The 21,935-nt window shown below is 42.9% G+C and overlaps 3 protein-coding genes across 3 annotated transcripts; 2 read left to right on the forward strand and 1 right to left on the reverse strand.

Moving 5' to 3' along the window:
• Positions 1-4,483: 4,483 nt before the first annotated feature.
• Positions 4,484-7,072, forward strand: LOC120053438 (hyaluronan synthase 3-like). The gene is made up of 3 exons (XM_039000562.1): positions 4,484-5,128; positions 5,914-6,015; positions 6,143-7,072. Exons 1-3 carry the CDS (start codon positions 4,484-4,486, stop codon positions 7,070-7,072), a joined length of 1,677 nt encoding a protein of 558 aa, XP_038856490.1.
• A 3,879-nt stretch (positions 7,073-10,951) lies between these two features.
• On the reverse strand, positions 10,952-12,452 carry LOC120053439 (chromosome transmission fidelity protein 8 homolog). Its single transcript, XM_039000564.1, has 3 exons — positions 12,266-12,452; positions 11,849-11,966; positions 10,952-11,735 (listed from the first exon to the last, which is right to left on the reverse strand). Exons 1-3 carry the CDS (start codon positions 12,289-12,291, stop codon positions 11,502-11,504), a joined length of 378 nt encoding a protein of 125 aa, XP_038856492.1. The 5' UTR covers positions 12,292-12,452; the 3' UTR covers positions 10,952-11,501.
• A 417-nt stretch (positions 12,453-12,869) lies between these two features.
• Positions 12,870-21,760, forward strand: LOC120053875 (U3 small nucleolar RNA-associated protein 4 homolog). Its single transcript, XM_039001156.1, has 17 exons — positions 12,870-12,965; positions 13,359-13,527; positions 13,743-13,931; positions 14,040-14,124; positions 14,289-14,378; positions 14,502-14,713; positions 14,944-15,115; positions 15,221-15,312; positions 15,485-15,581; positions 15,748-15,812; positions 16,009-16,131; positions 16,508-16,664; positions 16,816-16,922; positions 17,049-17,144; positions 17,312-17,497; positions 17,733-17,843; positions 21,409-21,760. The coding sequence occupies exons 2-17, from the start codon at positions 13,369-13,371 to the stop codon at positions 21,523-21,525; spliced, it is 2,058 nt and encodes a 685-aa protein (XP_038857084.1). The 5' UTR covers positions 12,870-12,965; positions 13,359-13,368; the 3' UTR covers positions 21,526-21,760.
• Positions 21,761-21,935: the final 175 nt, after the last annotated feature.

Below are 21,935 nucleotides of genomic sequence, written 5' to 3' on the forward strand. Positions count from 1 at the left end.
CTTTAGCTGCCCCGGTCAACTGTAAGTGCTGTTATTGTGAAGTGGAAATGTCTAGGAGCAACAACTGCTCAGCCGCGAAGAGGTAAACCACACAAGCTCACAGAACTGGACCACCGAGGGCTGAAGCACGTATGCCATAAAACTCGTCTGTCCTCGATTGCCACACTCACAACCAAACTCCCTCTGGAATCATCGTCAGCACAATAACTGTTTGTCGGGAGCTTCTTGAAATGGGTTTCCATGGCAGAGTAGCCGCACACAAGCCTAAGATCACATTGCACAATGCCAAGCTTCGGCTGGAGTGGTGCAAAGCTCGCCGCCCTTCTCTGGAGTAATGAATCACACTTCATTGTCTGGCAGTCCAACGGACAAATCTAGGTTTGGTGGATGCCAGGAGAACGCTACCTGCCTCAATGCATAGTGCCCACTGTAAAGTTTGGTGGAGGATAAATAATGGTCGGGGGCTGTTTTTCATGGTACAGGCTAGGCCCCTTTGTTCCAGTGAAGATACGTTTTTTTATTTTACCCCTTATTTCTCCCTAATTTCGTGATATCCAATTGGTAGTTACAGTCTTGTCCATTCGCTGCAACTCCCGTACGGACTCGGGAGAGGTGAAGGTCGAGACCCGTGCGTCCTCTAAAACACAACCCGGCCAAGCCGCACTGCTTCTTGACACAATGCTCGCTTAACCTGGAAGCCAGCCGCACCAATGTGTCAGAGGATACAACGTACAACTGGCGACCGTGTCAGCGTGCATGTGCCCGGCCCGCAGGAGTAGCTGGAGCACCATGGGAAAAGGACAACCCGGCCGGCCAAACCCTCCCCGAACCCGGGCGACGCTGGGCCAATTGTGCGCCGCCTCATGGATCTCCCAGTCGCGGCCGGCTGCGACACAGCCTGGGATTGAACCAGGATTTGTTGTGACGCAGCTAGCACCGAGATGCAGTGCCTTAGACCGATACGCCACTCGGGAGGCCCGTGAAAAGAAAGCTTAACGCTACAGCATACAATGACATTCTAGACGATTCTGTGCTTCCAACTTTGTGGCAACATTTTGGGGAAGGCCCTTTCCTGTTTCAGCATGACAATGCCCCCGTGCACAAAGCCCACACAGAAGGTCCACACAGAAGATTTGTCGAGATGGGTGTGAAAGAACTTGACTGGTCTGTACAGAGCCCTGACCTCAACCCCATCGAACACCTTTGGGATGAATTGGAACGCCGACTGCGAGCCAGGCCTATTCACCCAACATCAGTGCCCGACCTCACTAATGCTCTTGTGGCTGAATGGAAGCAAGTCCCCACAGCAATGTTCCAACATCTAGTGGAAAGCCTTCCCAGAAGAGTGGAGGCTGTTATAACACAAAGGGGGGACCAACATCTTATTAATGCCAATGATTTTGGAATGAGATGTTTGACGAGCAGGTGTCCACATACCTTTGGTCATGTAGTATATGTTGTGAGATTGAAAGAGAGCCTTCTAGTGGGGAATAGATGTGGATTGTTATACTGAAGATTAGATAATATAATATTCTTACTCCTGGTGACAATGTTTATATAGACATACTGTAAGCAGCTGATTCTTATTTTCATGGGAAGCAGAAAGATCTCTGGCCCACTGAGTTTATCATTGTAATTTGCAGACACTGTGCCCTGGCTCCAGAGCTTTGATTCACAGGCTTGGTGGAAAACTATGACTCATTAAAGCAAGGCTGTGGAAGTTACAGTTAGATTGATAAAGAGTCAAGTTTAAACCCAGCCAGCAGGAGACTCCACACACTTGCCCCATCGCTCTCCCCCTTCACACGGTCATCCACTCCCCCTCCTTTCATCTTTGGTTTCTCACCCCTCCCTTCCTCCCTCCTTCCCTTCTTCTGTAGTCACTGTAAAAGTGCCTGTCCCACAGCCAAAATGCTCATTCAGTCTGCACCAGCCTGCCATTACACCTGAGAATAAAGTCCATTCAGTCTGCTGGAGGGAGGCATTACACCTGAGAATACCTGCCTGGGACCCACCTGGGAATAGCTACCTGTGCCTGTGCTTGGATCTCACTTGAAAATACCTGCCAGCCTCTCCTCTGTGAATGCTGACTTGCAGCTCGCCTGAGAGCCGCTGAATTGCAAAGCAGATTCTTAATGTGAATGGGAAATCCAAGCCAGAGGAGATACATGTACTACACCAGGATATGTATGTTTAAGTAGCATGGACAAAGCTTTGATCATGAGATGATACCCTACTCCTCCAGGTGTGAGCCAGCTATCACATCTACCACCACAGTGAGTACTGGGCTTTGACCATTCACTACCATGGAGACTGACTACAGTATTGTTCAGATATAGCCTTAAGTGGTGATGAAGGGTTACCGTCTGTGCTGGTTAGTGCATTGTATAGTAGTGGAAAGGTCTCTCTCTCTCTCTTTCTTTTTGAGGAGATGTTAATTAGAGGGTTTAGTGCAGAAAGGTATGGTGGTTATAGAATTGATTTTGTGATCGTTTTGGCGGTGACATTTCAGAGGCTGGAATTCTATGGGTTTTTGCATCAGTGATCAGTGACACTGTTCAACTTCTCTACTTTTTCATGATGCCTTAAAAACAGCAACAACTAACGTTACTCTTCATTTTATTTATTTATTGTTTATTAATTGGCTGTGCAGTTGAACTTGGAAGTCCTAGTTTCTACCTGAAACATGATTTTTAGTCCATAGAGTTTGACATGGAGCCCCCTCTCTATTCTTTTCTAATCCTGACTGCTAACAGCCCCCCAATGAATGTGGCTCTCTAATTAGGGTCAAACAGACCCTGTCCCTATCTGTCTGCTTGCCTGTCATCTTCTCTATGCCCAGGGGGCATTTAGAGCATGCTGGCTGCCTCGCCCCTCTTATTGCCTCCCATGGTCCATGGATCATAGACTGGCCTTCAGAGGGGAATAGTTATGTGTTGTCAGTAGACACTGAATTAATCTGCACTCACTTTCCAAAAACAATTCTAGATACAATACCAGGCATGGTGGAATACATTTGGAATAATGTGATATCCTGGAAATTGAGTTTGGGTAGTGTACTACTTATTCTGGTGGTGTACCATATTTACTCTAATTACAAGTTGCTTAAATAAAATAAAATCTACATGTTATTCGTCACATACAAAGTTTAAAGTAGGTATAAAAGGTGCAGCGAAATGCTTATGTGCTAGCTCCCTCAACAATACAGTACATTAATCAATATAAATAACAATGAAAGAGTCAAGTCAAAAATAACAAGTATTAATTAAGAGAGGTAGTATGCATAGTAATAATGGACTTTATTTACACTGTATTTACAAATATAAAGTGGGTAGTGACTTGGTCACGCAGTAGAATAAGTAATATATACACCAAGGTTGACTGTGTGTGTGTGTTACAAGTTCCTTAGTGTATTATTATATTGAATGCGGGTCTCATAGAAACATGATGAGAGAATGTACTGTATGTGTGACAGTGCCAGGATGTAAATCCACTTTGTGAGTAGTTAGTTACATTTCTGCCAGTGTTTTCCAAAGAAGTGTATGTTATGATATGAGGGCTGTGAATGAGCGCCGTCTTTCTCCAGCCGAACCGAGAGGGGTGCACAGGGAGGTAATTTAATCAATGAAAGGGGGGGGATTGTTCTCCATTCTGGCCACTCCTGAGTGTCTGCCAAGCCCTGCCTCGCCTTTAATTAACGTCATTAACCTGGGAGGAGAGAGAGAGTCTGACTGAGTCTGAAGACTGCTGGAGATGCCAGACAGAAATTACTCTAGCCAGTTGTTTCTGTCTGTCAGGAAAATTAAGGCCAACTGATGAACTAGGCATCATTTCCAGAGATTGTTTAAAGGTTGTAAATGGCTATGTTGTTTCTCCATGTTTATTCTGCATTTTTTAGGTGATGTCTTTCACATTCTATCATTTGGAAAAATGTGGGTATTGCTTGAATCTTAATCTTTACTTTTCGACGTAGCCAAAAATCCCATTATTTTGTGTTATGAACAGTGGATAGCCTAGTTAGTGTATGTTTCAGAAGAGTACTGGTCGTTAAGGGTGTGACAGAAAAGACAGGAAATTACAATTACATTTACCGAAATAAGGGAGCAAATAAACATGTCTACACATGTAAACCTGTGAACTCATCATCTGCCTGCAGTTCCTAGGAGCTTATCAGGGCAAGCCTGTGTGAGCTAGCCCTGGGTGTTCTCTATCACTGTATAGACAACTACTGATGTGGGCAATATCAAATAGATTCACCACTAAACAAACCCAACCACATGTATTTATACATTTAAGGCCTGGTAAAAAAGGGTATTTGATGGATTCATATAAGGCATCTCAAAGTGTATTACCTGCTTTGGATTTTCTTAAACACATGTGGTTTCTTGTCTGCCTCCCTCCAAACCCAGCCTGAGCTCTGTCTGTCCTCCAACATTTCTGTCTGTCCCCATCCTGACTCCTTCCCCTCTCCTTTCCCCCCCAGATGCCCTCTCGCTGTAGGACTGTGCTGCATATCGTAACCACCACCCTCTTCGCCGCGGTGGTCCTGTTTGGGATCCTGCTGGCCTATGTGACTGGCTATCAGTTCATCCACACAGAGCAGCACCACCTGTCCTTCGGCCTTTACGGAGCCATCCTGTCCCTGCATCTTTTCCTCCAGAGCCTGTTTGCCTTCCTGGAGCACAGACACATGCGCAGCCCCGCCCGGCCCCAGCACCTGCGGCCCTCTGTGGCCCTGTGCATCGCAGCCTACCAGGAGGACCCAGACTACCTGAGGAAGTGCCTCTGCAGCGTGCGCCGCATCTCCTTTCCCAGCCTGAAGGTGGTGCTGGTGGTGGACGGGAACAGGCCAGAGGACCACTACATGATGGACATCTTCCAGGAGGTGATGGGTGGAGTGGACCAGGCTGGCAGCGTGGTGTGGAAGGGGAACTACCACAGTGACGGGGGTGGAGGGGTGGGCAGAGGGGGGACTGGAGCAGCGTCCCTGCATGCGCAGGAGGCTGCACGTGTGGCCAGGCTAGTGAGAGGCTGCCGCTACTCCTGTATCATGCAGGAGTGGGGAGGGAAGAGAGAGGTGATGTACACAGCCTTCAAAGCCCTGGGAGACTCTGTGGACTATATGCAGGTAAGTCTCTCTGTGTTTAAATTTTGCATCTCTCAACGGGTCCTCTGTCCTGCTTGATATATATAGGTAACCTTATCTCCTTGTGACTGAGTCTCCACAGACTTTGGCACAAGGCCTTGTATCGATGCTCTTCCATTACAGAGCCATATTCCAAAGCTGCGAACACACACACACACACACACGCGCACACATACATACGCACACAGAGGTAATCCCATTACTCAAAGGCCAGTCACGAACAGCATTTTATCCCCCTCCCAAGTGAGTACTCTTTTATACCCTCTCAAGTGTTACATATTATAGCAACTGATTGAAATGTCTGCATTTCTCCTGGGCTTGCATACTGTATACATAGAGCAATAATACAGTATATTACTGCATTGCCAGGGTCAATGTTCAGTTGTTCAGCTGGATCTCTTCTGTATGCTTCTTGAACACCTGTGTGCTGTCAGAAGTCTCTAATTTCTTCCAGCTAACTTGAGTGGCACCTGATGAAACACAGGGGACCTGAAACACCTGCTGTGGCCCTAAGCCTTCATCTTGGGTCTTTCGCAATCATTTATAAACACTTAATCACTCATTTATTAATGTAGACCACATCAGTGTGTATTGCACACATATCCTCCCTACAGCAATCATAGTAAGATCAATAGCTGATTGTGTGATGGGATAAGTCAATTAGATTAATCCACTGTCAAAGCCAATCCCATTACCACCAACTTGGCTCCATGTCAGTTGTATTATAAGGATGGAAATAATGCACCTGTGAATGTGTGGCTTTGCAGGTGTGTGATTCAGACACAGTTCTGGATCCAGCGTGCACCATAGAGATGCTGAAGATTCTAGAAGAGGATGCAAAGGTGGGCGGAGTAGGTGGAGATGTTCAGGTGAGAGACTTCTTTCTCCAAGAAGACCCTTCACATTGTTGTTATTGTCATCCTTTCTAAATGTACTTACTAGTTCTACTGAATCACCAGTAACAGTTTCTCCTCACTTGTCTCTGTTTCCCTTCAGATCCTGAATAAGTATGACTCGTGGATCTCCTTCCTGAGCAGTGTTCGTTACTGGATGGCCTTCAACGTGGAGCGGGCCTGCCAGTCCTACTTTGGCTGTGTGCAGTGTATCAGTGGTCCCCTGGGCATGTACCGCAACTCCCTGCTGCAGCAGTTCCTAGAGCCATGGTACCACCAGACCTTCCTGGGCAGCAAGTGCAGCTTTGGTGACGACCGCCACCTCACCAACCGCGTGCTGAGCTTCGGTTACAAGACCAAGTTCACGGCCCGCTCCAAGTGCCAGACTGAAACGCCAACGCGCTACCTCCGCTGGCTCAACCAGCAGACCCGCTGGAGCAAGTCCTACTTCAGAGAGTGGCTGTACAACGCCCTCTGGTTCCACAAGCACAGCCTTTGGATGACATACGAGTCTGTGGTGACGGGTTTCTTCCCCTTCTTCCTGGTTGCCACAGTGATCCACCTGTTCTACCGCGGGCGCCTGTGGAACATCCTTCTCTTCCTGTTGACAGTGCAACTGGTTGGCATAGTGAAGGCCACCTACGCCTGCTTCCTGAGGGGCAGTCTGGTCATGATCTTCATGTCTCTCTACTCCCTCCTCTACATGTCCAGCCTGCTGCCAGCCAAGATCTTTGCCCTGCTCACTATCAATAAGGCTGGCTGGGGCACATCAGGGCGGAGGAAGATTGTGGTGAACTTCATAGGGGCGGTGCCCGTCACGGTGTGGGGGGCTGTGCTGCTGGGTGGGGTTGCCTACACCATCTACTGTGAGACCCAGGAGCCCTTCAGTGAAACAGAGAAAGCGCTTCTCATCGCTGGGGTCATCCTGTACGCCTGCTACTGGCTCATTCTGCTGGTTCTCTACCTGGCTATAGTGGCCAAGCGCTGCAACAAGAGGGAGGAGCAGTACCACCTGCCGTACGCAGAGGCATAAGACATGGATCCTTGTTCAGTCCTTTGTGGTGCTGCTAGAACAACTGAGCCAGTCTGTGGCCCCACCACTCTGTCTCCATGGTGCTAAACCTCTGGGACCTATGGGGCATGAATGTGTTGTAGAATGACAATGGACGGACAGTTCTCACATTAACCTGGGAGACTTGGTTAAGTAGGTTACAAACCTTTTCTACAGTACAGAGTCCTCTACCAGTGGGCCTGGTGCTTACCATGGATATAAAGCACATTATCATACAGCCCGTTTGGTCATGGTGGGACAAGGTGTGGCCAGGATATACCAGAGATCATAAGAGCTATGACACGGTGTGTGTCAGTATGAAGCAATGTTGATATGTTACTTGATGCACTGAGCTGAGGGCCTTCTCTGCCTCAATCAGGAGACACAATGATCTACAGTTGTATTTTTGTAATACAATAATTGATAGACAATCTAACATTTATACAAACATAACTTACAAATATATTTGGTGCTGATGAACAGGCCCAGGGTAAACTTTTAGCTCGTAAGCTAATGGCTTGCAAGAGTATTGACACTCAATTGAATGAGTCAGTGAGTTTCTGTGGCCATTTTGTTCTATGGGTGCCAAATTGTATACACATTATACTGCAGTGTTCATTACAGGATGTACTTTTCCAAGTGAGGTTAATCCCTTATTAATTCCATCATGTAGACTATGACCAAAGAGCACTTGTTTTTTGACACGTCGTACCATTAATACAACACAAGTACTAACTCCATTGCTGTTATTAGTTGTAAATCCATAATGAGAAAATAAAAACATGAACCCCTTTTATCAAGGTCAGGTAGTATTAGTGTAGGTGCTACCATGTCTAAATTGACATGTGTTTTTTGTTTTTGGAGAATGGAGATAATGTCGTGGAAGTTTCCACTTGTGTGCTCTTTAAGTTGTGTTCATATTATTTTATTAAATGAGGATTGCATAACGTGAAACTTGAAAGTGCAAACAAGACACATAAAACAATTTTGTTTACAGACTTGCTCAGCCTCTATCTACCAATGGTGCAGTAGGTCAATTTGATGGTACAGTACATTTCCAGAGGTGATATAGATGTTCAAGTACAAACTTTGTCGGCCATCAGGAATATGTTTTGCAGTGTTGTCTTGGCTATGAATCAGAGTTTGCTGTTGTTGGGGCTCAAAACTGCAACCTCCACATCAGTTTCACAAGGCACAAGATTGTTTGCAATTCCTTAAATAAAGATACTTAATAGAAAATGACTCAAGTAAAAGTGAAAGTCACCTAGTAAAATACTACTTGAGTAAAAGTCTAAAAGTATTTAGTTTTAAATATACTTTAGTATCAAAAGTAAATGTAATTGCTAAAATATACTTAAGTATCAAAAGTAAAAGCAGAAGTATAAATAATTTCAAATTCCTTATATGAAGCAAACCAGACGGCACCATGTTCTTGTTTTTATTTATTTATGGTTAGCCAGGGGCACACTCCAACATGTAGACATCATTTACAAAGGAAACGTGTGTTTAATGAGTCCGCCAGATCAGAAGCAGTAGGGATGACCAGGGATGTTCTCTTGATTATTGCGTGAATTTCCCTTTGCTGCTAAGCATTCAAAATGTAACGAGTACTTTTTGGTGTCAGGAAAAATGTATGGAGTAAAAAGTACAATATTTTCTTTAGGAATGTAGTGAAGTGAAAGTAAAAGTTGTCAAAAATATAAATAGTAAAGTAAGGTACAGATTACCAAAAAAACTACTTAGGTAGTACTTTAAAGTATTTTTACTTAAGTACTTTACACCACTGATGGGGGCATAGCCATGGTAGCCAAAATATTAGCCTGCCCAGCATGATGGCCCTAAGCATGAGGGGATGTTAATTGTTAATTAACTCAGGAACCACACCTGTGTGGAAGCACCTGCTTTCAATATACTTTGCATCCCTCATTTACACAAGTGTTTCATTCAGTTACTTGTGGTCATTAATGGGTTTGGTTTTAGGCAGTACATTGGAAAACATGTTGGAGTCACAAGGCCATTAAGAGACGCCAGTCAGCCAGAGAGATTGTGTGTGGTGTGGGGTGGGGTGGCCAGACACAGAGGGGGAAATTTTGTACTGTGTGGCTGGATGAATTAGTCCCTTTAGCCATCATGGAGCAAAAAGGGTGGACATCTATGGTTACACTTCTATTTGCATGCCAAGAAGGGACCTCCCCCTTTCCCCTAAACACACACATAAACAGCCCCTAGGAGGCTAGGGAGGCTTGCAACCCCTTTGGTCCTCTTTAAGGAATAAGTACTGAATGCTGGAACACTGAACTTAGTGTTTAACATTGTGTACAGACAGCAAACTAATCTCTATTATTCATCTGTCTTAACATGTAGATGTGGCCTACCTTTCCCTTTCTACTCCTGAGGGTGTTTGTCAGGTGACTGTGTAATAAGACTCTCTATGCACATGTATGATGTATGTAAACTAGCAGCAGCATATCAGCAAGTAAAATTATGAGTATGTGTAAATTTATTTGGCGAATAAAGGTGATTTTGATTCTTCTGATTCTGACATAGATGTTGGGATTATGTGAAGAAATGAGAGGCAAGGACACCATATAGATGACTGTGACAGTGTTGTCTGACATTCGTTTGTATGGTGTGGAGATGTCAAATACAATCTTTGTTATAGCCTATCTATCAGGCTGAACATCTGCTTTCAGTCTACAATATTGTCATTAGCAATTTTGATTTCCTTGATACTGCCTGCCTCTGTTTGAAAACAAATCAATCGGTCTCATAATGCTGAGTGACTGTAGATGTCCAGCCATATTTTGTAAGCATATCTTACAATGAAAAAACCCAGTCTTATAATTGTTTTGAATATAATTATGTAACTATTCAATACGTCTGTGACTGAAAATCTATACCAGACTTTTCTAAGGCGTGTCTCAATGCCGCAGAACAACCGTTGAGCCTATCCAACAAACCTCTCAGCTCATACAACATTCAATGTTACATAAAGACAATTTTTCACAGTATATTGCAAAGTAATATATTTTGTGTATTGTATATATACAAAGATATTTTGAAGATGTACAATAATTGTGGGTTTAAGAATAGACCTATATTTAAAAGGAACTATGGGATTTGTACATTTCATGAAACAATAGCGGTTTACATTATTTTTTACAATGTGATGTAGTGAGCGCAATGATCTGTTATTCAGTGTAGTTTGTCTCTAGTGCTCAACATTGCTACACGGGTCTTTTTGTAGTTTCATGGATGAGACATCACTCATATCACCATCATCCCTATTATGATTTAGGGATGATGCTTCATGTAGACTTAGAACAGGCAGTTAGTTATAACTGTCATGTAAAAGTAATAAACCAAGATAGCATTTCTAATACAGTAGTAGGGTACAAAAAAACTCAGAATCATGCACCAGCATATGGCTATTGAAACAGAAAATACACATTTTATTGGTATGTAATTGTAACGTCCTGACCAGAGTTCTTATGTGTTTTGCTTGTTTAGTGTTGGTCAGGACGTGAGCTGGGTGGGAATTCTATGTTGTGTGTCTAGTTCGTCTGTTTCCTGTCTCTGTGTTTTGTCTGCACCAGATAGGACTGTTTCGGTTTGCCACATTTTGTTGTTTTGTAAAGTTGTAAGTGTTCACTGTTTTCGTTTAATTAAATATGTTGAGCACTGGCTACGCTGCGTGTTGGTCCGATCCCTGTTCCACCCTCTCTTCTCGTGAAGAGAGGGAAGGCTGCCGTTACAGTAATAGCAGAAAATAAAGTATTGTAACCACCTATGTATTTCATTATGTTTAAATATAAAAGGCAAGACATGTTGTTGGAAAAAGGTTTTGTATTTGAAATCAAAACAGTTATTTTTCCGACTTGTACAGCAGTTGAAAAAAAATGTATTTTTATCTGAATAAAAAAATATTCTCATTCGACTGTTGTGGCAATTTCTTCCCCATCTGAAAATAATCACTGTACAAATGTCATGTCAAGGCATTACTAAATCCTGTCATCTGATAAGTGCAACAATAAAGATATTTTAATAATACACCACAGCGTTTAGCAAATTCCAGCAGTGTAACCACTGACATAACAAAACAAATATGCACACAGCCTAGTTTCAGATGTCCCATAACCTCAAGCCAGAGGAGGGTGTCCCAAGCACAGTCTTGCAATGTGTGCTCCATACTTGTGGGTATGGAGTCATTAAGAGTGCAGCATGTCCTTTGCTCCCACAGAGGTGACCAGGGTCAAGGTCGTTAGGCACAAAACGGAAGAAAACAGACTGCAACAGGCACAAAACGGAAGAAAACAGACTGCAACAGGGACTATCTGAACTTGTCAATTTTTTTCCAGTTAAAAGTGTTTTGCGACAGTGAGCCCTATAATGCATATGACCAAGCACTTCACTACACTTTCTTGGGCACATTAGTGATGATGGGCTTTGGGCGAGTATTGAAGATGAGCTTCTTCTTGATGAGGGCGGAAATAGAGTAGGTGGTGGGGTTCTGCTGGTTGATTTCCATGGGAACCTTCTCCCCCTGTGGGAGGCCAGAGTGTTTCATCAGGACAGCGAAGGGCTTCTCCAGTTTGACCACCTTCCCATAGAGGATGTGGTGTCCCACAATGAGCACAGGTACACCCTGGGGAGGGGACACAGGTGAGCACAGTAAAGACAAGACACAACATCTCTGAGTGGAAAGAGGTAACAGAAGAGTGTACTAGCACTGCATTATAGTGCCATGTTGTCATGTGCCTCTTTGGTGTATAGCAGATCTCCCATCAGGTTCCCAGCCAATCCAGAGTTCTGCCTGGACATCATCTCCCCCTGGAGTTCAACCAGCAGCCACTCAGTAGGACCAGGACCATCCACACTGGACAGGGATGGATAGGGGAGTAGAAACAGATGTACTCACCAAATACATAGACATCAAACATTGTCACTAAACATTATGAAATTCATCTTTCATACACTACAGCTGACTGATTGCGAGTGTCAATGCTGTCAGTCTCTCAACAGATCGAACTCTGTTCATTACCATCTGACGAAATGAAATAGTTAGCTAGCTAGGGAAGTTATACTATCCTGAATGTTTTCATACTCTGCGACGAGACAGACAAAACTTCTCTGAATTGACCATGTATAAGAATTCAGATGATTGAGAAGTCTTACCTTGAAGTTTTAACAATTTGAACCATCGTGCTGCTCGCAGAAAGATAACTGAAACACTGACAGGGGAGGAGAAAAAGAGAGATGCAACACAGGCAATCAATGAAATATTGTTAGGTAAATATAGTCACGCATTAACGCTAATTCTGTCACTGACAAGTCCTGTTTGTTTTAAGCTGAAACATTTTAATTTAATTAATTTCATTATTCTTTTGGCCAAATTTCATATACACAAATGGAAATTTACAAAAAAACAACAACATTTTCTTACCCTACAAAAAGAAATTGAACTGTATTTTAAGACAATTAAATACTCTAACAAAAAAGCTGTTAGAATTATAAGTGTATGTATGTCCCTTAAGGTCCTTGTGTAATTGTAATGTGATATTGTACCCCCTAGCTCGATTGTCCATTGTATATAATCTATATATACTTGTGTTCCCTCATGTACTTTCTGTATTGATTTGTTGTTAATAAAAAAAAAATATATATATATATTTTTTAAGTCCTGTTTGTTTTCATGTTTTTCCCGCCAGGAAGATGTACCACCTTCATCCGGCGCACAGACGCGTCACTTGCATGTAGTGGTTTTGGTTTCCGGTTCAAAGGTGTCCAACGTGGTGTCTGCTGTAATTCAACGTGTGGACATAGGAATTAATATTTGGGAAAAGTGAAGGAAATACTAAAGAAAGGGACGATAAAAGTAAGCGTTTTCTTTAACTGTTTGTATGTGCATTATACATTGTTACATGTCAACAATATAATGATTTGCGCATAGGCAAGCGGTGTTCTTTCAGTGTCAAACGAGCAGCTAGCTAACCAGCCAAATGGTTTGCTAGCTAATTTAACGTTAACGTTAGCTAGCCAAGTAACGTAGCTAGTTAGTTAACTAACGTGAACTAATTAGCGAGCTATTTTTTTTAGTTACTAGATAGCCATTTTGTTGCTTACATGATTCAAATTATGACTTGCATCGCATTATGCCAGTTTAGTCGGTAGTTTACACACGGCACGAGGCTAGCTAACTGCATAACAATAATGACTTCCATGCAAAACTCTTAATCCTCTTAATTTTAGCATTTAATTGTTTTCTTAGATTAGCGACAATGGGGGAATTTAAAGTGCACCGGGTTCGATTTTTCGACTACATGCCAGCTGCCATCAGAGCTATGGCATTCAATGCCCACACAGAGAGATTGGCCCTGGGACGAATGGATGGGAGTGTGGAGATTTTCAACTTCGCAGACCACTATTTCCAGGAAAAGGTTAGTAACTCGTTTTATACATGTATGGTCTATTCAGAATGAAAATTAACATTATGCTTGATCGTTAGTCTACATTATAGCACACTTAAAAGGCTTTACACCTCCCTCCTTAGGACATTGTTGATGCTTATTGTTGATTAAAATTGTCGACAGAAATACACCCACGGTTGGTTGTCACACTTGCCATTAATTAACACTTGTTTTGGTATCTGCAGGTTATTCCAGGGAAGGACTCCCGGTCAATCGAGGCCCTGTGTTGGGTTGGAGGACGCCTGTTCAGTGCTGGCCTAAATGGAGAGGTCACAGAATATGATCTGGAAAGCCTGAGACCCAAGTACTCCCTGGAGGCATATGGGGGCCCCATTTGGACCATCACCAGCAATTCTCAGGGGGCACACTTAGCAGTCAGTCACCTCTCTGTAATAGTGTCCTTTCAAACATATTGGAATTTGTGTTTTTCATGCTGACTTTAGATGGAATTTAAATAATATTTTTTCCCCTAATCATGTTAGATCGGATGTGAAGATGGGACAGTGAAATTGTTTGAGGTACTTGAAGAGAGCATTCAGTTTGAGCGCAATCTGGACAGACAGAAAGGTGAGTGGAACAGAGTATCGATTCACTTGTCTAAAAATGTGTTCCTTCCTTACATTACAACCTTTCTTAATATGTTTTGGCATCCTTGCTGTCAATGGGGTTGCAGCTATGTTGACAACTGACATCTTCTAGTGCAGCTTAAACTGTGTAATCCTGTCTTTCAGGTCGCATCTTATCCATCTCCTGGCACCCCTCTGGCGCACAGATTGCTGCTGGCATGATGGACATGATCCGTGTCTTTGATGTCCCGACAGGTGAGTTAGGAACAGCCATGTGAAAATATTGTCAGACAGTTAGTAAGCTAACCACAGTGCATTTTTGATATGTTTCCAATTTTGGACTTGTTTGATCCTGACCTCCAGCGTTTGTTGATTCAGGTCGTGCTGTACAGAGGCTCCTGGTGGACCGGGGCTTTGGAGGCTCTAAGAGTCGGGAGACTGTAGTCTGGAGTGTAGTCTTCCTGTCAGACTTTACTATCATCAGCGGTGACTCTGCTGGGAAGGTCCAAGTCTGGGACGGACACACCGGCACGCTCGTCAAAACACACCTGGTGACCAAGTGGGATGTGCTGGCACTGTCTGTCTCCAAGGTGAGAAGGTGTTCACTGTGATGGACACTTGCCCTTTACCAATATTTTATCCTTCCTTCCAGATTGTTGCACTCTGTTTATTAGGAGGTGCTAGAGAATGTAGGTGTCTCTTTGATTGTCTGAATCCATATGTTGCAGGTGAATGTGATTTGTTTGACCCAACTAATGTGAATTCGTAGGATTGACTAGAGTGGAGCTTCCTTGTAGACTGGTCTGTGTGTGATTGACAGGATGAGAGCAGTGTGGTGGCAGGGACGTCAGAGGGTACTGTGATCCAGTTCCAGTTCATTGCTCCTACTCTGCAGCAGCAGGACAAGGAGTGGGTCAGAACCAGGACCTTCAAGAACCACACGCATGATGTCAGAGCCCTGGCTGAGATCGAGACCGCCATCGTCTCTGGAGGTCAATGCTAATGTTCAAATGGATAAGGGGGAAATGCTACTGTAGTACAACAAATGCTGCCCGATATTGACTGCATTACTAATTCTGGATACATTCTCTCCTCAGGTATGGATACCCAGCTTGTAGTGAGACCCCTCTTGGAGAAGTTTGATGAGAGGTCACATGCTTCGGCACTTCGCAAGATCCACTTTCCCCATGTGAGTACAGAACTAGTAGAAATTACTCTGGTATCAGAGCTGTTTCAAATAATGTTAATTGCATAGATTGTGAATAGTGAATTCAACAGAATGTTCATATTAACATTGAACAGATTGTTATAGAATTGCACTAAAAATCTTGATTTGATCCTGTTTGTACTGTTCTTTTCAGCGGAATCTAGTATTTTGTGCAAAGAAGGCAGGGCTACTGCTCTTCCAGTTCCCTGGCCAGCTGGAGCTGTGGAGACTGGGAGAGAGTGATGGACATGGTGAGAATCTCACTCACATGGATGGAAAGAGGGAGATGGGAGAAATACAGTCAATATCATGCACATTATTGTAGCGACTTTTCAAGCAAAGGGGAGTGATTATCACACCTGTCTAATGGGTATAGTTATTGTGTGCTGTATTTGACAACACATCTCTAACTTTCAGGCAAGCCAGGAGACAGCTTGCCTCTGAAGAGGAAACCTGAGAAACTCCTCCATCTCAAGAGAAAGGTAGGTATTTCTCCTGCATACAACTGTTTATCACCTCAATCTGTAGAACTATCCAAAATCACCTCACATTTGGGAATTTCATTTTAGCTGATCTAATGATACTATGCATTGAATTTGAGTGGCATAGTCTGAGTTTATGTAATGCTGAAGAAACCCTCCAACTGTAGTTTTGTTTTTCTGTTATGTTTGCCTTCAGGGTGAGGATCATATCTGCTGCAGTGCTCTGTCCTCCTGTGGAGGATGGCTAGCATACTCCACCATGTCCAGTGTACGTCTCTACAGGCTGCAGACGGACAATAACGACATCAGTATAACCAAGGTATTACCAAGTCCACTTTATCATGTTTGCTAAAGGGGTTTGCTGATTTGCTACACAAATCCAATTTCATTGTTGGACTAATTCATAAAATCCTGTTTAGTCTAGTTGAGTATCATTTGAGCTTGTTTAATCTGAAAATAGATTGTGTGCTTTCACTCTCCCAAGGGACAGTCAAATTTATAATCATTCAAATAGTCAAGCTGTGACTGGACAATAATTTCACAAATATTTAGACTAAGCATCCAGTAGATGGCACCATTTGTCAGTGCTTTAAAATGTCAATTTAAAATGCCAACATTGCTGGTTGAGCCCAGTCTTGTTCTCCTCGTACATTGTTCAGTAAGATAAGTATAACAAATCTCGGTCTCTCCCCCAGGTACCCAAGCTTCCAAAGGTCCTGCGCTCTGCTCACCAGCTGTGTTTCTCTTCAGACTCCTCCAAACTGTTTGCTGCTTCCAGCCAATCATCAGTCCTCGTTATTGCCCTTAGCCAATCTGAGTGCAAGTATGTGCACACCCTCAAGCCTAAGTCAGGTCAGTAGATCATCAGCGATATTGGTTATCTGACCTGTCAACTGGCAAACTGCAATGTTGATGTTCTTCACTGAAAAACCAAAGCTTTGTGCTGGATAACCTAATCTCTGTTTTTGGTAACATGGCCTCACTCTGCTGTTTCTTTTTCCAGGGTCCAGACAGCCCATTCACTTAATGACTAACAGTGTGGATGGAAAGTGGCTGTCGACAGCAAATAGTGACTGTGAGATCCACGTCTACAATGTACAGAAACTAAAGGTGAGTGGGTTTTCCACTGATCCAGTCAAGCTCTACACCTGTTCTGTAAGACTAAAAGTAACACTGTAAAAGTAGTGTAATCTGTTTCCAATGACAGCCTCACATGACCCTGTTCTTGTGTTCCAGCTCCACTGTATAGTACCTGTGTATGGTTCCTGTCCCAGTGCCATGGGGATCCACCCCACCACCAACAACCTGACCATGGTGCACGCTGACCAACAGGTTAACACCATGCCATCTCTCATACTGCCACTGCAGATATTATTATCTCTCAAGTATACTTTTAACAGGAGTGATCTTGTTGAAACTTGTGATTTCTGCTGTAAGTTTACGATTTAGTACTCTGACACGTGTAGATATGCTGACTGTTCTTTGGTCCATGTCTATAGATATTTGAGTACTCCATAGTGGAGAAGCAGTACACAGACTGGAGCCGAAAGCTTCAGAAGCAGGGGCTCCACAACTTGTGGTTGGACCGGGACACACCCGTCACCCACGTGACCTTCAACCCTAAAAATCCTGAACAGATCCTCTTGCACGACATGCACATGTTCTGCATCATCGACCAAAGTCTGGTAAGAAACCTGCATCTCTCCTACAGGCATCCTTCTTTTTTGTTTTTCTTTAAAGTGTTTAACCATCAATGTCCTTGTCATAATGGCCTTTAGCAGTCCTTCTCGGTTGAGCCTTTTCATCTATTAAAGGAACAGTGTTGGTTTAGTGGCTTAATATGGGTCATATTGACTATCATTAGAAACACCTGCTTTTACTGGCCTGTGAGGTTAACACTGTCACCCTCTACCCTTTCAGCCCCTCCCTGACCAGAAGACGCAGTTCTACAATCAGATGACCCTCAGAAGCCTATCAGAGCAGGGGAGGCCCAGTCACCTCCATGCTTTCAAAATATGTAAAACCTTCCAGGTGAGTGTCTGTTTGGGACAGATATCAGGATTCTGTTGGATATATCTTATATACAGTAGGATTGTAACAGTACACATATTCGTACCAAACTGTTCGATGGGGGACCTTGGTTCGTTCTCTGAACCCAAATGAATACATCCAAATAAAAACACTAGGCCTATAGCCTACGCTATGTTGTAGACCCATGCCTCAAGTAAATCTGAGCTGAAATTGTTTTTCAGGCTATTCTGTTGAAACAACAAGAGCCTGTGTATAATCAAAATTCTAATCTTAATTGGCATGTTTCAAACTGTCCTTTTGTGAGGCGCAGCCGGGAACTAATGTAGCTCTGTACGGTGGTGGGGGTGATGAACCAGGAGGAAGATTCTCCAGTTTGGGAACATTTTGACTTCCTAGTAGATTACAAGGATGATTGACAGAGAGTTGTGGATACAACGTTAACAGTATCAACAAGAATAGCCTATGCAGCTGCCAACACCTCAAATATGTTGACACATTTACGTCGACATCGCCCCAGTCTTCCAGAGCAAGGAAACGCAAAGAAACAACACATCGTCTCCCCTCTGCGTTCAAGCAGTTGATTTTGACCGGTCCGAAGAAATTACAAAATCGATAGGTAGGCTATATTTAAGCAATAAGACACGAGGGGGTGTGGTATAAGGCCAATATACCACGGATAAAGGCTGTTCTTATGCGCAACGCCGAGTGCCTGGATACAGCCCTTAGCCCTGGTATATTGGCCATATACCTCAAACCCCCGAGGTGCCTTATTGCTATTATAAACTGGTTACCAACGTAATTAGAGCAATAAAAAAAATGTTTTGTCATGCTCATGGTATACAGTCTGATATACCACAGCTGTCAGCCAATCAGCATTCAGGGCTCGAACCACCCAGTTTATAATTATATTTTATTTTACAGTCTTTGGTTTATAGCCACAGATATGTACCTATTCTCTGTGGTTAAGAATAGGGGTTTCAGCACCTTGTAAAAGTGCTGAAGCCACGTTACCAGCTTCCCCCTTGCACCAAATTCAGCAAACCAAAGCCAAAGTTTTCAACGAATTGGCCAATGCTGTGTTGCGCTTAACATTGACCGCCCATCACATTACTGTGGAGTGGGAGATGTACTGTGCTACAGACACGCCTCCTTTTATGAGAGTCACAAGAGCACATCTGGCACTGAGAAGAGGCGGTGTCAGTCATGGTGCGTTTGTAACCAAGTGGGAATTTACCACATACGACTGGGAAGAATCCACTCGAACGGCTCTCCAACTGGTAATTATTAGTAGGGAAACTCGTTTATCATGCTGAGCACCCACCTCTCCCACATGGTGACCTCTGACGTCACCTACTAAGGAAATTGCCTCGTAACAGCATTTTCGGCTGTTATCTGCAACAACAAAACATTATTTATAAAAGGCTATCTGTTTTTTGAACTCTTTAATTTGTTTTCAAGCATGAAGCTGTACTTTTAGTTTATGGTTGATGCAGCTGGTTGGCCATTAGCCAATCAGTGTTTCTCAATGAGGTCAAATCACATGAATGCATCCAACTGGTATTTACGGCTTCACAACTAGTAAATATTAGAGGTCGGCCGATTATGATTTTCCAACGCCGATACCGATTATTGGAGGACCAAAATAAGCCGATGCCGATTAATCGCATGATTTTTATATATATATTTGTAATAATGACAATTACAACAATACTGACAACAATGAACACTTATTTTAACTTAATATAATACATCAATAAAATCAATTTAGTCTCAAATAAATAATGAAACATGTTCAATTTGGTTTAAATAATGCAAAAACAAAGTGTTGGAGAAGAAAGTAAAAGTGCAATATGTGCCATGTAAAAAGCTAACGTTTAAGTTCCTTGCTCAGAACATATGAAAGCTGGTGGTTCCTTTTAACATGAGTCTTCAATTTTCCCAGGTAAGAAGTTTTAGGTTGTAGTTATTATAGGACTATTTCGCTCTATACCATTTGTATTTCATATACCTTTGACTATTGGTTGTTCTAATAGGTACTTTAGTATTGCCAGCCTAATCCCGGGAGTTGATAGGCTTGAAGTCATAAACAGCGCAATGCTTGAAGCACAGCGAAGAGCTGCTGACTCACGCAGTAAAGTGCTGTTTGAATGAAAGCTTACGAGCCTGCTGCTGCCTTCCACCGCTCAGTCAGACTGCTCTATCAAATCATAGACTTAATTATAATATAATAACACACAGAAGTACGAGCCTTAAGTCATTAATATGGTCAAATCCGGAAACTATCATTTCGAAAACAAAACGTTTATTCTTTCAGTGAAATACGGAACCGTTCCGTATTTTATCTAACGGGTGGCATCCATAAGTCTAAATATTGCTGTTACGTTGCACAACCTTCAATGTTATGTCATAATTACATACAATTCTGGCAAATTAGTTCGCAACGAGTCAGGAGACCCAAACTGTTGCATATACCCTGACTCTGCGTGCAATGAACGCAAGAGAAGTGACACAATTTCCCTAGTTTAATATTACCTGCTAACATGAATTTCTTAACTAAATATGCAGGTAAAAAAATATATACTTCTGTGTACTGATTTTAAGAAAGGCATTGATGTTTATGGTTAGGCGCAAATGCGCTTTTGTTAAATCATCCCCCGTTTGGCGAAGTTGGCTGTCTTTGTTAAGAAGAAATGGTCTTCACACAGTTCGCAACGAGCCAGGCCGCCCAAACTGCTGCATATACCCTGACTTTATTGCACAGAACGCAAGAGAAGTGACACAATTTCCCTAGTTAAAAGAAATTAATGTTAGCGGGCAATATTAACTAAATATGCAGGTTTAAAAAATATATACTTGTGTATTGATTTTAAGAAACGCGTTGATGTTTATGGTTAGGTACACATAGGTGCAACGACAGTGCTTTCGCGAATGCGCTTAAATCACCCGTTTGGTGAAGTAGGCTGTGATTCAATGATAAATTAACAGGCACCGCATCGATTATATGCAACGCAGGACAAGCTAGATTAACTAGTAATATCATCAACCATGTGTAGTTAACTAGTGATTATGTTAAGATTGATTGTTTTTTATAAGATATGTTTAATGCTAGCTAGCACCTTACCGTGGCTCCTTGCTGCACTCGCATAACAGGTAGTCAGCCTGCCACGCAGTCTCCTCGTGGAGTGCAATGTAAACGACCACGATCGGTGTCCAAAAATGCAGATTACCGATTTGTTATGAAAACTTGAAATCGACCCTAATTAATCGCCATTCCGATTAATCAATCAACCTCTATTACAAATGCAGCTTCAGAGTGGAAACTTTGAGGCCCAACATACCAGTCCTGTCACAACAGACAATGCCAGGAACATTGCTGAACAATGTGAATGGCATTTCATTTTCCTGCTGTACCGAAACCGAACCGTGACACCAAAACCGCAATACGTACCGAACCGTGGGTTTGGTGAGCCGTTAGACCCCTAATATACAATGAGATGTTTAGATTCTATAAATGTGATAATGGGTCAAATCAGTTTCTCTTTCCTCTGATGTGTTTCCTGTGTAGGACTTGCTTTCTGTGAGTCTGCTGGATGACCAGTCTCTGGTGATGGTGGAGCGCCCCCTCCTGGCCATCACATCCCAGCTACCTGCTCCCGTCAGACAGAAAAAGTTTGCTACATAAACAATAGGGAGAGGTGTGTTTTTTGTTTGTCTGTGGCTGCCCTTCGATTCTTTATCCTTCTCCCCGAAGTGGGTACACATTCATTGCATTTTAAAAGATTGCGACTGCTGTGACCAGTTGCACATTTCAGGAGCAGGGAAGGGAATCGGAGCACAGCCTGTCTCTCTACACCCCTGACCCATGATTTGTAAAGACTGTTTTATACAGTAATAAATAAAATATTTACTGTAATGTACAGACTGTTTTGTCATTTTTCGCAAGGTAATTACCTAAAATTGGCAAGGACAGTCAAGGTTTAGGTTTCAGTGTAAAGTTTGTTTCAGGGTTAAGTCTACAATAATGTAAATAGCAGACCATTCCTCAAACATACAGTTTATTTGTAATACACAAAGCAACATTACAGCACCAGT

The sequence above is a fragment of the Salvelinus namaycush genome, chromosome 9 (assembly GCF_016432855.1).
Source record: "Salvelinus namaycush isolate Seneca chromosome 9, SaNama_1.0, whole genome shotgun sequence".
Lineage (NCBI taxonomy): Eukaryota > Metazoa > Chordata > Actinopteri > Salmoniformes > Salmonidae > Salvelinus > Salvelinus namaycush.